General features: G+C 32.9%; 1 protein-coding gene across 4 annotated transcripts in view; it reads right to left on the bottom strand.

Annotated features, from left to right (window-relative positions):
* The window catches only part of LOC150102499 (transcription factor YY2-like), a 222848-nt gene that overhangs the window by 177576 nt on the left and 30709 nt on the right, over positions 1-14563 (bottom strand). For all 4 annotated transcript variants that reach the window (XR_016548910.1, XR_016548911.1, XM_090398774.1 and 1 more), the window contains exons 3-4: positions 9537-9594; positions 4690-4848 (exon numbers count right to left, since the gene is read on the bottom strand). Coding sequence is in view for 2 of the 4 variants with exons in the window: in XM_090398774.1 (XP_090254900.1) it covers positions 4690-4848; positions 9537-9594 (217 nt within the window). In the remaining 2 variants the exon portion in view is untranslated. The remainder of the gene's footprint in view (positions 1-4689; positions 4849-9536; positions 9595-14563) is intronic.

Below are 14563 nucleotides of genomic sequence, written 5' to 3'. Positions count from 1 at the left end.
GCATTTGCTAGACTTCCTGTCTGACAAGCACCCCTGCGAGGCACAGTCCAGCATGAATGTGTTAAGAATATCTTCATGATGAAGAAAAGGAAATAAATAATAATAATAATAGGCCTTCATCTACTATGCCGCAGAAAACAAAATTCAATCTGTAGCAATAATGAATGATGTGCAATTTATCAACCGAAAAAAGCATGCCACCTAATTCTGGGAAATTAAAAGATGTTAGAAAAAGATAAACAAGACGCAACCAACACTCACTATAGTAGACGTACTGATACCAAAGTAATAGTTTTTATATATATAAAGTGAAACCTGTATGGTATCCATAACTATAGAATAACATGTATACCACAATAAATAACTTTTTTATTATGTAAATATTTTGTCTTATGCATTATAAGACATCACTAGTACAAATAATGAACAAATAAGAATTGAATTCAAAAAACAAGAAACAATAATGTATATTGTGTGGAATTTTTTTTCTTGACTAGTATGTATAAAACTATTACACTTTTTTTATATAATGTTCGTCAAGTAGCTTTATTTTATCGTCCTACGTGTATTCCCTGAAGATGCCAATAGAAAATTGGCGAAACATGTAGGACGATAAAATAAAGCTACTTGAAACATTATATAAAAAAGTGTAATAGTCTAATAATGTACATGTTTAAATTAGAATCCCTCTATGAATGCAGTTGCATGTTCATGATTACTAACTACCAGGCTGAAATTAAAATTACTTAAATTAATAGATAAAACAGATTAAATTAGCAGATAAATTATAATACAACTGAGATAACAATTTCCCACACTTGTGGAATAGTGAGACAGTCATTTCAGTTAAGATTAGGTCTATGAAGTAAGGCTTCAGCACATTCTTTATATAACCATTCATGTTTATGTGGATCTATGTAGTAACTTGGCATTTTGCCACTGGATCCTGTGGTTAGCATTTTTGATTCCATGTTGTGCAAGGCTAGATTTGTGAGGTTTGATAAGGCAGATGCAGTCTTGATGTTCAGAGATACATTTATTTATAGATCTTCCTATCTGTCCATAGTAAGACAAGTTATAATAACATGGTACTTACGAGGACGGTCCAAAAAGTTCTCGGCCTCGACTATAGATGGCAACACTATTGACAAGATTTTTTTTTTTCCTAAGTTGGTACATCTGTCATAAGTATCCATGTGAAACTGCAAGTCATTCTATCAAGTAGCTTGTTTTATACAGCTGTCTGAAGCAAAAGTGTTGTCTGTATCCCTTAAAATGGATAAAATTGAATATCATGCAGTTACAAAATTCTATGTAAAAGAAGGTTAAACGGCAAAAGAAATTCATGCTCAGCTGATAAAATTTATTGGCACTCTTCTCCTTCATTTTCGACAATTAAGAAATGCTGCCGAATTTAAATGTGGCCATACCAGCCTTGAAGATGATCAACGTGAAGGACGTCCAAAAAGTGTAACAACACCAGAAATCGTTAATCAAGTGCACGATATGGTATTGGATGACCGGTGAGTCAAAGTGCATGAAATTGCTGAGACTATAAGCATTTCAAAAGAATGTGTAGGATATATTTTGCATGGAGAATTGCAAATGAAAAAGCTTTGAGCTTGCTCACAGCAGATCAAAAACGCACTTGTACGAAAATCTCTGAACAGTGCTTAAAGCCTTTTAACAAGAATAAAACTGATTTTGAGAGTCAATTTATTACTATGGATGAGACTTGGATTCACCATTACACACGAGAATCCAAACTGCAGTCAAAACAGTGGAAAGAATCTGGTTGTTCAGTGCCAAAGAAGACAGTCTTCTTTGGCACTTATATTTATTCATAATTTTTGCCACGCATTCAGAGATGCCTTTAATATATGGGCTTCTTCTTCTTGTCTGGATTGATTTGTAGAAGAGTGGTTGATTATTTTTTGGGTTGTTATTGGATTATATCCATTTATTAAGGCTGTTTATATGAAAATTTCCAAATCTTGTTTGTTCTGGATACTAATGATTTTATGATGCCATATTTTTGAGATGGATGGAGAGCTTATATGTTATGGATAGAACGACGAGAAAAAGTTGGTTTTTGGTAGACAGAAGTGGAAATGGATCTATCTTGTTTGTGCTGGATGGGTACATCAAGAAAGGAAATACCTGTTGACGTTTCCATTTCTAATGTGAACTTGATACGAGGATGCAGCGTGTTGCTTTTTTATATATAAATGAGTAGAGCTTTTCCATGCAACTCAAAAATGCAAAAACTGCATCGAAGTAGCATAACCACATTGTTGGTTTTGGGTTAAGAGTGAAAATTCTATCTTCTAGGTATTCAAGAAAGAAGTTGAGCGATAAGGGTGAGCCCATTGCTGTTTTTTTCCTGTTTATATATTTTATCTTTCCATGTGAAGTACCCTGATGCGATTGCAAATTTGAATAATTCCACTATGTCAGGTGGAAATTTTTGGGTTAACAATTCTATTGTTCTTTGTGAGGGATATTAGTGAAGAAAGAGACAATGTCAAAGCTCACTAACATATCTGTATCTGCCAGTTTAATGTCTTTTATCCTCTTATGATATCTATGGAATTTTTTATCCAAGAGGTTGAGTGGCCAGTGAGAGGATGGAGAAGGTTAGACACGAATCTTGATATTTTATATGTGGACACAGAATCCACAATAGGTCTGAGTGGGCAGTCACTTTCATGTAATTTTCGTGAACCATATATTCCTGGAGGTCTTGCATGGTACATTTTGAGTCTTATCATTGTTACTTCATCCATTAACTTGAGTTATTTACTTTGGCATATGTGTTATTCTATAGTTAAAGTAACAGTTGTAGTGAATTTCCTTTTTAGCACAGCATTCATATCATGAAGCTTTAGTGAATCAGTGAATTCACTATACCACAGTTTGCTATAGTAAGAGTTAACTATATATATATATATATATATATATATATATTATTGTTCATCTTTACTTGGTAGAAATATAAAAAATTAGTTAAATGATTATATACCAAGAATGAAAAAACAACAAGGTTTAATATTAAGATACAACTAGTTTCATTAAATGATTCAACATCTTCAGGTATCACAGACAAAGAATTATACAAAATATGACAGAGACATGATAAAATTACATCAACAGATCTAGTATAAAAGATAATAGTATGTTTAAAAACAGGAATGCGAGCTTGAGTTCCAATTAAAGTTGACTACGTGTGTGAGCTGCCACGAGTGCGCCAATACTGAACAGTGGCAATGTGTGTGCATCAGAGATTGAAACTAAGGCTGTTGTTAATATGTGATGAATCTAGTGAAATTTCTCTGGATTCGATAATCTTTCTTTCGAGTTCATCATAACACACATGGGTATTAGAAGTTTTTGGCCAGGCTACAAGGTGTTGGCAGCCTTCATCTAAGTTAAAAGTAGTCCACTTTCTCCGATTCTTGCAGATATATTTCTTAAGGATTTTGAAGAAAAAGCAATTAATTCCTCTACTCTTAAACCAAAAATTTGGTATCGTTATATAGATAATATATTCCTCATCTGGGAACACGGTATCAACAACCTCAATTTGTTTCTAGACCATCTCAACAAGTATCATGAAAATATCAATTTTACCTTCGAACTGGAATCCCACAACTGTCTCTCCTTTCTGGATTTAAAACTTATGAGATGCACTGATAATATAAAACTCTCAATAAAACTCAAAACTGACTCACAGACAGATACCTTCATGCTTCTTCCCATCACTACCATCCGCAAAAATCTGGTATTATTTCAACCCTAGCACATCGAGCCAGAGCTTTACTTACAGATGAAACAGAAATTGAAAATGAACTCCATTTTCTTAAAAGGACTTTTGTCAACAATGTTTCTCACTTAAAAAAAAATTGATAAATTTCTCTTTCCATCGCTTTACTGCTACTAAAGATTCTTCTCCCCCTAGAGCTTTTATTTCATTGCCATACATCAATCCCCCCCCCCAAAAAAAACTAGCAAAAATTCTTAAGAAATTCAACATTAGAACTTGCTTCACTACGTTTCCAAAACTTCGCTCCATACTAAGTAAACCTAAAGTGAAACATCTCCCTACTCGGTATCCAGGAGTCTACAAGATTTTGTGTGATTGTGGAAAGTCATTATGGCCAGACAGCTAAATCCATCCTTTTGCATATGGAAGAACACCTGAGAGACATTTCCTACAATAAGACCAGAACCAGCACTCTCTCTAGCCACGTTCTCTTCTCTATTAACTCAGATGAAGGCCGCCAACACCTCGTAGACTGGCCAAAAACTTCTGATATCCATGTGTGTTATGATGAACTCGAAAGAAAGATCACCGAATCCATATTTCAATCTCTCTGATGTACACATTGCCACTGTTCAGTATTGGTGCACTCATGTCAGCTCACGCACATAGTCAACTTTAATTGGAACTCAAGCTCACATTCCTGTTTTTAAATGTACTATTGTCTTTTATACTAGATCTGTTGATGTAATTTCATCATGTATCTTAATATTAAACCTTTTTGTTTTTTCATTCTCGGTATATAGTTAACTAATTTTATATATATATATGTGTGTGTCTGTGTAATTATCAAGAGAGACCAGTTTTTATCTGAGGTCACAATTTCTTCTCTTACATACTATTTTAATGCTGAAAAGGAAATGTAATACCTGGAATGGTTTTTCTCCGGTATGAACAAGCTGGTGCCTCTTAAGTTTGGAACTTTCAACAAATGCTTTTCCACATTCTGCACAAACATGAACCCTAGGCCCATGAGTATGAAGATGCTTCCTCATAGCAGAATTATCACGAAACATCTTTGTACAACCCTAAAAAATTCAAGTATTTTATTAAAATTTATACTCCAAATCATAAGCTTCAATATATATATATATATTAACAGTTAACTGAAAATGAAGCTACTGCAGTTCATCTAGTTATTTTCTGGTAACAATAAGTTCTGAACTTATATATCATATGCACACGTAAAGAAACAAATAGAGCAGCAATGTGTAATGATAATTATGGTTCTTATTTGAAATGATATCAACACTACAAGAACTATTAAACCAATTAACATTTGGTACTATACTTAAGGGGAAAAAAAAACACTGATGCTTCAACCAAAACTTTTTTTGGTTGAAGCATCAGTTATTTAAGTAATGCTAATTACACAGGCCAACACAATTTTTGCTGACTTTTATATGAGACTTCTTATTTACTAATTTGGGTGCGCTGATTTCAAATATCAAACCCATTTTTCTCTATCATGTCAGGTTTTTCCTCTATGGCATTTTCTATTTTTTACAAGCAATTACAAAGATCTAGTGGAAACAATGTTTGAAAATTTCCAACGCCTAGGTTGCAACATGAGCATAAAGCTTCATTTCCTATACAGTCATCTTGATAGATTTCCCGAGAATTTAGGTGCTGTAAGCGATGAACAAGGCGAAAGATTTCATCAAGACTTAAAAACTATGGAAGATCGGTACCAAGGATGATGGGATTCTCACATGATGGCTGACTACTGTTGGAGTATTCAAAGGGATTGCCAAAACAGAACACACAGCAGAAATTGCTACAAACAAAAATTTATTCCCTGAAACTCATGTGTAAGTAAAATTGTTATTTGTTTATAAATATTCTTGTAATTTTTAATGAATATTGTTAAGCAGTTATGTATCTAATTATCGGCCTCTCTCCCAATCAACGCGCCAGTACGTGCCATTGCAGGTTCTTACGCATTTATTTGTTTACTAACAAGCGAGAGTGGTGAGCGCTCCAATTCTGATCTGCGCACCGCTTTGAATAATAGGCTATATCTTCGGGAATTTCTCGATAAAAAGTTAGGAACAGATTATTATTTATTATATCATAATATTATTTTCTGAAAGTACATACTTTCAGAAAATAATATTAAAAAATCGATTTTTTTGATCCTCTAAATAGTACTGCCTCCTTAAAACTATCAAAAACGTACAAATTAGCAAAAGGAAAATGCCATACAGGAAAAACCTGATGTGATAGAGAAAAATGGGTTTGATATTTGAAATCAGCGCACCCAAATTAGTAAAAAACAAGTGTCATATCATAATCAGCAGGAAAAAAAAATTTTTTTGTTGGCCAGTGTTATCACTCATTTTGTTATGGAATGTAAACAATGAGTGCTCAGTTGTATCATGAGGTAACCAATTAGCAACCTAAAAATTGGTAATTAGATTAAATTCTGCCATATCATGTTGCTATCACTAGCCCTGTCCATCCAATATTTTAAAGTGAATCAGAATTCAAAAATGCATTAATGTAGTCATATATGTCTTCTATAAAATATAAAATGCATGAACTTTTTCTCCACAGACTGATAAACACATTAACTTGACAGCATCAATCAGCGTTGTCATCAATTTCCTGTCATCAGTATAATCATGGAATGTCATCAGATTATGATGACATTCCATGATTAAGTTTACATTATAATTAATCTCCTAACAAAAAATTTCCTTTAATTTAGTCTATGACTTGTCAGCACTCCAATACTGTCGTCTCTAACATTTCATTTCTTCTAAGACACTTCTGATTGAATCAATCCACTTAGATCTTGATATTCCTCTGTGTCTTTTTCCTGCCATCTTGGCACAAAACCTGTGTCTTGTTAACCTTTCCTCTATCATTCTATTTAAATAACCATACCTCCTTAGATTAGTTCTGCTCCCACATTATGGAATGCAAACAATGTCAGGTTCCTTCCTAATATGATTCTGCCATTGATGCCATCTGTTCAGGCCCCTAATCTTATCATATACTTTATTTCTAACTCAACTCTCAGACCAATTTGGTCTGAGAGTTGAGTTAGAAAGTTGGGTTATATATAGCTAGTTCAGCGTTTTGGCTAATTTCTCTCTTATTCCAAATAAATTTATTGAACTGGCTCCACCACCAAAACAGCTATGCTTATTCTGTTGTCTATTTCCAGATTTAACTTGCCATTTTCACTAAAAACTATGCCTAAATAATTGAAATATTTTATTTGTTCAATAAGGCTCTCTAAGTTTTTTTAAGCCGATGTTCATACCAAATTTGTTACAGCTGTTATTCAATTTAGTTAGAGAATCCTGGATATGTCAAGTTCCTTTAGAAGTACATCATCATCTGCTGTATGCAGATGATGAGTCTACCATTGGACAAGTCAAACTTAGCAAAGGGCTAAGTTTGACGTGTCCAATTCTAATATCAGGCCTAATGCACTTTCTTTCATAATATGATCCATACAGATGATGAATAAGATAGGAGATAATGTGCATCGTTGTCTTACTCCTGCTTTTACATCAAACCACATTCCTTCAATTCAATGCTAACTTGCAACTTAAATATAGACCATGTATAATGCTCCATTTACCCCACATAACTGTAGTGTTCTGAAAGGTTTTTTTTTATGGGCACATTGTGATATGTGGCTTGGTTGGCCAAGTAGTTAGCACATCCACTTTCCAACAAATAGGCTGCAAGTTTGAATCTCACCATAGGCATGTATTTTTGTGACTGTCTTTACATGGAAGGTGAATTTTATCACTTGGTGTTTGAGACCACCCCACTTACTGGAAGCTTGAAGTGGCTTGTTCTATGTTTAGTCTTCAGAGCAAGGATTCCAGACTAGGTAAATAAATAAATATGCAATTGATGAAAACAGGAAAAACCATCAGACCATCTACAGTCCCAAATATACTATAGTTTTGCAAATAACTTTTCATGGGTGGGTGCAACACAAAAAAAAACATACCTTTTCCAGATCTACAAAACTTAAGTAGAGATGCTTGTCATAATTCAATGGTTTCTCAACTCTGTCATAAAGTGAAAATCTGATCTTGGGGAAACAAAAAAAAAAAAAAAAAATCTTATTATTAATTGGTATTTTCTTGCAGTACAAAGAAGAAATCACCACACAGCTGAAAAATGTACTCACTACTAGAACCAAAGAACCAGAGGTAGATGGAATGAAAGAAGGAAGAGAAGCAGGACAGCAAATGTATGTTGATCAACAGTTGTTCAAGTCCTTACAGTCTTAACTGTCCCATGAAAATACCTACAAAATAAGCATAAGGCAAAAACAGAACATCTACAAAAGAATAAATTAGAATGAATCTGTATATGAGTGCAAGGGTGGGGGATCATCATTCAATCATGTTTCTCTTCTGGGTGTGAACATTCTTTCAAGATTTCAAGATTGCATATGACAGCACTGAAGTTCATTATGGGAATTTATGCCCCAATGAAGAATGATAAAGATTTAAGACACTCATTATGGAAGATACTTAATCATGATCTACAACCAATCAAAATAAGAAGAGCAATGGAGTGCAGTGTGATCAGCCTCGTAACAGATAGTATTTGAAGATTTATACAAAAAGAGTGAGAGCACATGAAAGTAAACAGAACTGGAGTACTCTAGCACTGGTGGATAAATCTGAGGAAAAACTATAGATTCAGCTGAAAATGGTAAAAGGCAAACCATGAGAAGGTAATTTGGTAGAGAAGCCTATGTGTGATCAAATTAAATGTATGCAAATATCAAATGCAACTACTCGAGCTCCTCCAAACCTTTCCATAGTTTGCAGACAAAGGATGATGGCTAGGAGATAAAAATGTCACTTATCTTGTAAACTCCATAGATCAGTTGTTAATGACTGTGCCCTCTGGCTGAAAAATTCCATCTCTGAATCTTCTCCAGAAATACTACAAATCTATCTCTAACAGCTTTTAAAATGAAGATGAGTTAGCCGGTCTCATAGAGATATTCGGGTTTTTGTATGCAAAAAGCTAACTCACACACACTAAAGAAAAGCAGCTAGAGAATATACAACTGAGAGCCATGGTAGACTTTATGGATAGGACTAACCATCTTATTGTAGTATTAATTAGGCTTCTATGAAGCTAAGTTACTTCGCTGTTAGAGGCTATTAAGTTAAATATCTTAAAACCCGTATTTTATGTTATTAAACTAAGACAAAGTTCTATTTATTTTTCTTAAAAAAAAAACTTCAAACTGATTTGGGAGGCAGCTATTTTTTTATACCAGTAATCTTTACAAGGTGAGGGAGCTTTATCAAATCAGCGCTTTCATCAGCATATATTCTAGGGCTCTAATTAAAAATGAAAGTAGCAATTACACTGTATCTCAAATGGAGAAAAAAGGAAATTTTCCTCACTCTCAAACTTCAACTTCTGAGGTATGCATGTCTAGTCCCTTCCCAAAAATAATGTGAAGTGATTTTTCTGTGTAAAGCAGAATAAAGGAGATTACTCTGAAAGCATCCACATACCTCAATGAGACACTAACTTGGAAACAAGGCCTACTACAGGCAACGTTCAGATAAACAGATCTACACATCTCAATTGCAAGCAACACGTTTTTAGATGAGAACATTAGTTTAACTATTAAGTACAAAGATTAAAGTGCAGATAATAGGAGCTATTCAATCTAATTAATAATGATGCATTTTATATAAAAATGCATGCATACCTTATGAGGACAAGCAATTGTTCTCACAACATCATCATTCTGCTTTCGTGGTTTCATTCTGTAAGATAAGACAAAATATTATAATGCATCACTTTATGTTAATAGAATCCGTTCTGATTATAATGAACTAACAGGAAGAAAAGATATATTATACTAGAAGGTTAGTTTAGCAAACTTCCTTATTTCTATGGCTATGGAGTTTTTGGCAACACTTTTTCAGCTTGCTATAGTGAGGAAGTTCTCTACAATGTTATTCTCAACATGCACTTATATTCTCTACAATATAAGTGCATGTTGATAAGTGAGAACAGTAAATTTTATTTATTCTAAATATTCCTATAATGTAGCTTATAAGATTATTATTTTACCTGCAAAACCCAATGAACACTCAATTATTCCCCAGAAATGCCGACTATAATCTTTAATAAGCAATAATGATATAATTATCAAATGATTATTTTTGTAAATTCTATTTTTGGTAAAAATAAAATAAATCAAACGTGAACAGAAATTTTAAGAAGAAAACTTGAATTAATGCCTTAATTCTGATCTGCAATCCATACCTTTTTTCCCTCTCTTTCTTTCTTCCTTCCTCACTTCCAATATCTTGGAGATAATTTGAGAGAGTGATATATTCTAATATAATTTTCCAATAAGTCATTATCATCAAATTCTAGATATTCCAGGCACAATACTATTACATGATTAAGGTAAGGCTATTAGCACTTTCCTACTGAAAACTTTCTTCCAGATTGTTATTTGTCAAAATTTATACTGTCATATCATATCTTTCCAAGCTCTAAGTCACTTCTAATTGCATTAATCCATCTACATCTTGCTGTTCCTCTGTATAGTTTTGCTGTCATCCTAGCATTAAATACCTGTTTTGTTAGCCTTTTCACTATCATTCTGATCATGTAACCATATCACCATGGAGTCAGAACTGTGGGACACCCACACTAACCTTTATACACACAATACCTATTATACCTCTCCTTAAACTCATTCATTATCAGGGTGCTCACAACTAATTTGGGCAATCTATTCCATTCACTCACTACTTCCAAATAAAAAAATCTACTCCACACACCCTTACACAACTTCCAAGGATGACCTCTATTCTCTATTTATCATTACTTTTCTTTTTTTTTTCTTGTGTCAAATCTTATAAAATCCCTTTAATAACTTATAAATTTCTATCATGTCCCCTTCTTTCAACCTATGAAATAAACTTGACAATCTAGACACTGCAATTTATCTTCATAGGGAGTATTCCACAACAGACCTGTCATGTTGTGGAATGCTCCCTATGAATCCTCTCCACAACCTCCTAATCTCCAATAAACCCAGGTGACCAAATCTGCACGCAACAGTCAAAATGTGGCTGAATCATAGTCTTATAAAGAGGGATAATAACCTTTCCATCTTTACTTGTTTCTTTCTACATCAAGTAATCCTTTGAACTATTTTACCAACTTCTGCAATATGCCCTTTGAACTTCACTGTCCACCATCCATCCCATCCCACACACCAAGTTCTTAGACTTATCAATTTCCCACAATCCAGTACTATCAACATGACTGTACGTAACCATTTAAACTCAAAGTGCATAATCTTACATTTGTAACATTAAATTGATGATCATTATCCTTTGCCTTTAATGTAAACTTATTTAACTCAACCTGCAGGATATCTATATCAATTTATCAACTATTACCCTTCCTAGTTTTGCACCATAAGCAAAACAACTGAATATTCCTTCCTTTTCTCTATATCATTATTATATAAATTAAAGCAGTGACCATAGTGCAGAATGGTGGGCACTCAACTAATCACCCTTATTCTTCATAACGATTATCATTTGCTCCAACTTTTGTAATACTTCATCAAACAGTATTCTATCAAATGCCTTTTGCAATGTCTAGCAGTAACATGGTGTAGACATTTCCCTTATCTTACTCTGCTGTCAAGACAGGACCTTTTTTACAAAGCTATACTGCTCAATGTTAAATCTCTCTGTATAAGAAGCTGTGGCCATTTGTTTATCTCTTTAAAGAGATTGATTTTTACACCAAGTGTTAAGTGAATGAATATACAAGAGTTCAATCCTATTGGTGCAATGAGTTTTAACTCTATTATTTTAAAATCTAGGAAAGGATTGACTCCAGAGCAAAAAAAAATAAAAAATAAATATATATATATTTAATGAAACTGTATACATTGTATATAATTAAATTAATGACTACAAAACAATTTGGGTCCAAGGCCTTCTAAATTAAATCTATACTTTAGAGCATCGTTTCCCAAACTTTTCCTACAACGGAACACTTCACAAATCCTGAAAATTTCACAGAAAACCTTGGTTATTTTGTAATGTATTAATTAATAATAAATTGTCATTTTAGCTGATTTTTTATTATAAATTAATAATTAAACATAAACATCATTAAATTAATTTGTGCTGATTTTCATTGACATATCCCATTGTGATCACCAAGGATTTATAATATTATAAGTACTTACAAGTGATTTATATTCTTTTATATTCTATATCTGTTATATTTTTTCATCTTTTATATTCTATTTCATCTTCTAATCTTTTACTGCTTAAGCCTATCACAAATGGTTAAGCAGTAAAAGATTAGAAGATGAAATAGAATATAAAAGAATAAGAGCCATAGCTAAAAGAGAAGTCAGAAAAAGACAGAGAATCATGGAATAAATTTGTTTCTAATTTAGAACATGATTCATATAAAATAAGACCCAATGTATATAAGATTTTGAAACACCTAAATGCAGACACCAAAGAAAACATAAAATTAAACACTGAATTGAAATTAGAAGAATTTCTAAATTACTACACAGAACTGTGGACAGACAAATATTTTAAAAAAGACAACTGGCAAACAATTAACGAAAATGAAAAGGAAATAACTGAAGAAGAATTAGAAATCAGCCTGAAAGAAACAAGAAACAGAAAATCACCTGGAGAAGATAAGCTAGGTTCAGAACTATATAAATACGCAGGAACAAGATTCAAAGGAAGACTCTTATTATTTTTAAATAAAATTTACTCAACTGGTATCCCCCCAATAGAATGGAAAAAAGCAATTGTGATTCCTATCTTTAAGAAAGGTAATAGAGATGACCCTAAAAACTATAGAAGTATCAGTATACTAAATTCATGTTACAAAATATACAGCAGAATCTTAAATAACAAACTAATGAAATATTCCGAAAACTTTATTCTAGAGGTACAAAATGGATTTAGAAAAGGGCGATCATGTATAGACCCAGCCTTCTGCCTAAAATTAATAATAGAGAAAAGAAGAGAATATAATTTAGAAACACATATTGCATTTATTGACTTTGAAAAAGCATTTGACAAAGTTAAAAGAAACATTATTTAACATATTAAAAGAAAGACAAATACCAAATAATATCCTAAAAGCTGTCACAAGTATATATGAAAATAATCAAATACAAATAAGATTAAATCATGAGCTATCATATACAAGAGTGATAAACATACAAGAGAGGTATGATAATATCAACGGAAAAATCAAAAACTATGGCCTTTAAAGGACAAGATCCAGCAAGAACTAAAATAGTATTAGATAACAAGATCTTAGAACAGGTGAATTCATTTAACTACCTAGGATGTATGATCACTTATGAAAATGAAGAAGATATAAACCTAAAAATTGCAAAATATTTAAAAATAACAGGAGTAATTAACTCTAAATTTAAACCAAACCTAGTTCAAAAACAAACCAGGCTAAAAGTATACAATACATTAGCCCTAGCGGTCTTAATGTATGGAAGCGAAATCTGGACAATAAATCAAAAAGACAAACAAAGATTAACAACAGCAGAAATGAAGTTTATGAGAAAAACTGCAAAGTATACCCTATTTGATCACAAAAGAAACGAAGATATTATGAAAGAATTAAACCAAGAACCAATAATTGAAAAAATTAAAAAATATAAACATAGATGGATGGAACACGTTCAAAGAATGAAAACAGAAAGATTACCAAAACAAGCCTTAAAGTACAAGCCATTAGGAAAAAGAAAACCAGGACGTCCTCTTAAACGATGACATCTAAGGCCGGAACAGGCCATACTAGGCCTAAATTCTTGATACGTATGATGATGATGATGACTTGCAAGTGAATGCAGACTTTTTCTCCTGTGTGTTGGTAGTTTTCCTCTCCTTTTGTACATCCTGGAGATCACTTTGTAGGCTGGTGGTGGATGACTCACTATCTGTTGCATCACAAACATCTTCAATAAGAGATTTCTTAATACCAAAATTAAACAAAGTCCATTGTCTCTTATTCATATTAAAATTTAAATCTGCAGGCCTATTACTTTTAAAAAAATCATGGCACTACGGTTTCGAAACTTTCACCCTACAATACGAACTTGCGAAGAAAGTATTCAGTATTACAAGATTTGAGAACCGGATACAGACTACCTTGATCTTCAATTTTAGTGGAAAAATTTTCTTTATACTTCCTTGCTGTTTGGTCACTAACATTTGCAACACAGATGTTATTTCTTTCAGTTTTGAGAACAGAGGATACGTCACCCATTGTTGTAATCAGCTTGCAGGCAATTTTTATGATCGGTCATAAACAGCGGTATTCTCTTTCCCGATTGTTGAAAGATTTCAATGTGTGAAAATTAATAATTCATGAATATTTCCAGCTTTAAAAATATGCCGTTTGGTCACTGACATTTGCTATACAGATGTCATTTCCTTCAGTTTTGAGAACAGAGGATATGCTGCCCACTGTTTTAATCCGCTTGCAGGCAATTTTTATGACTGGGTCATAAACAGCGGTATTCCCTTTCCCAAATGTTGAAAGGTTTCGATGTGTGAAAATTGACGATAAATCATGAATACTTCCACGTTTAAAAATACACCGCTTGGTCACCAACATTTGCCACACAGATGTTATGAGGCGTTCTGGGTCTGAGCTTTTCAACATATTCACGAATTTATTCTCCTCAGAATATTT

The sequence above is a fragment of the Typopeltis vanoorti genome, chromosome 10 (assembly GCF_054136105.1).
Source record: "Typopeltis vanoorti isolate ZY-2024b chromosome 10, IOZ_Tvanoo_1.0, whole genome shotgun sequence".
NCBI classification, from domain to species: Eukaryota; Metazoa; Arthropoda; class Arachnida; order Uropygi; family Thelyphonidae; genus Typopeltis; species Typopeltis vanoorti.
Note: the sequence above shows the minus strand (reverse complement) of the source record. Positions and strands in the feature narration are given on the sequence as shown.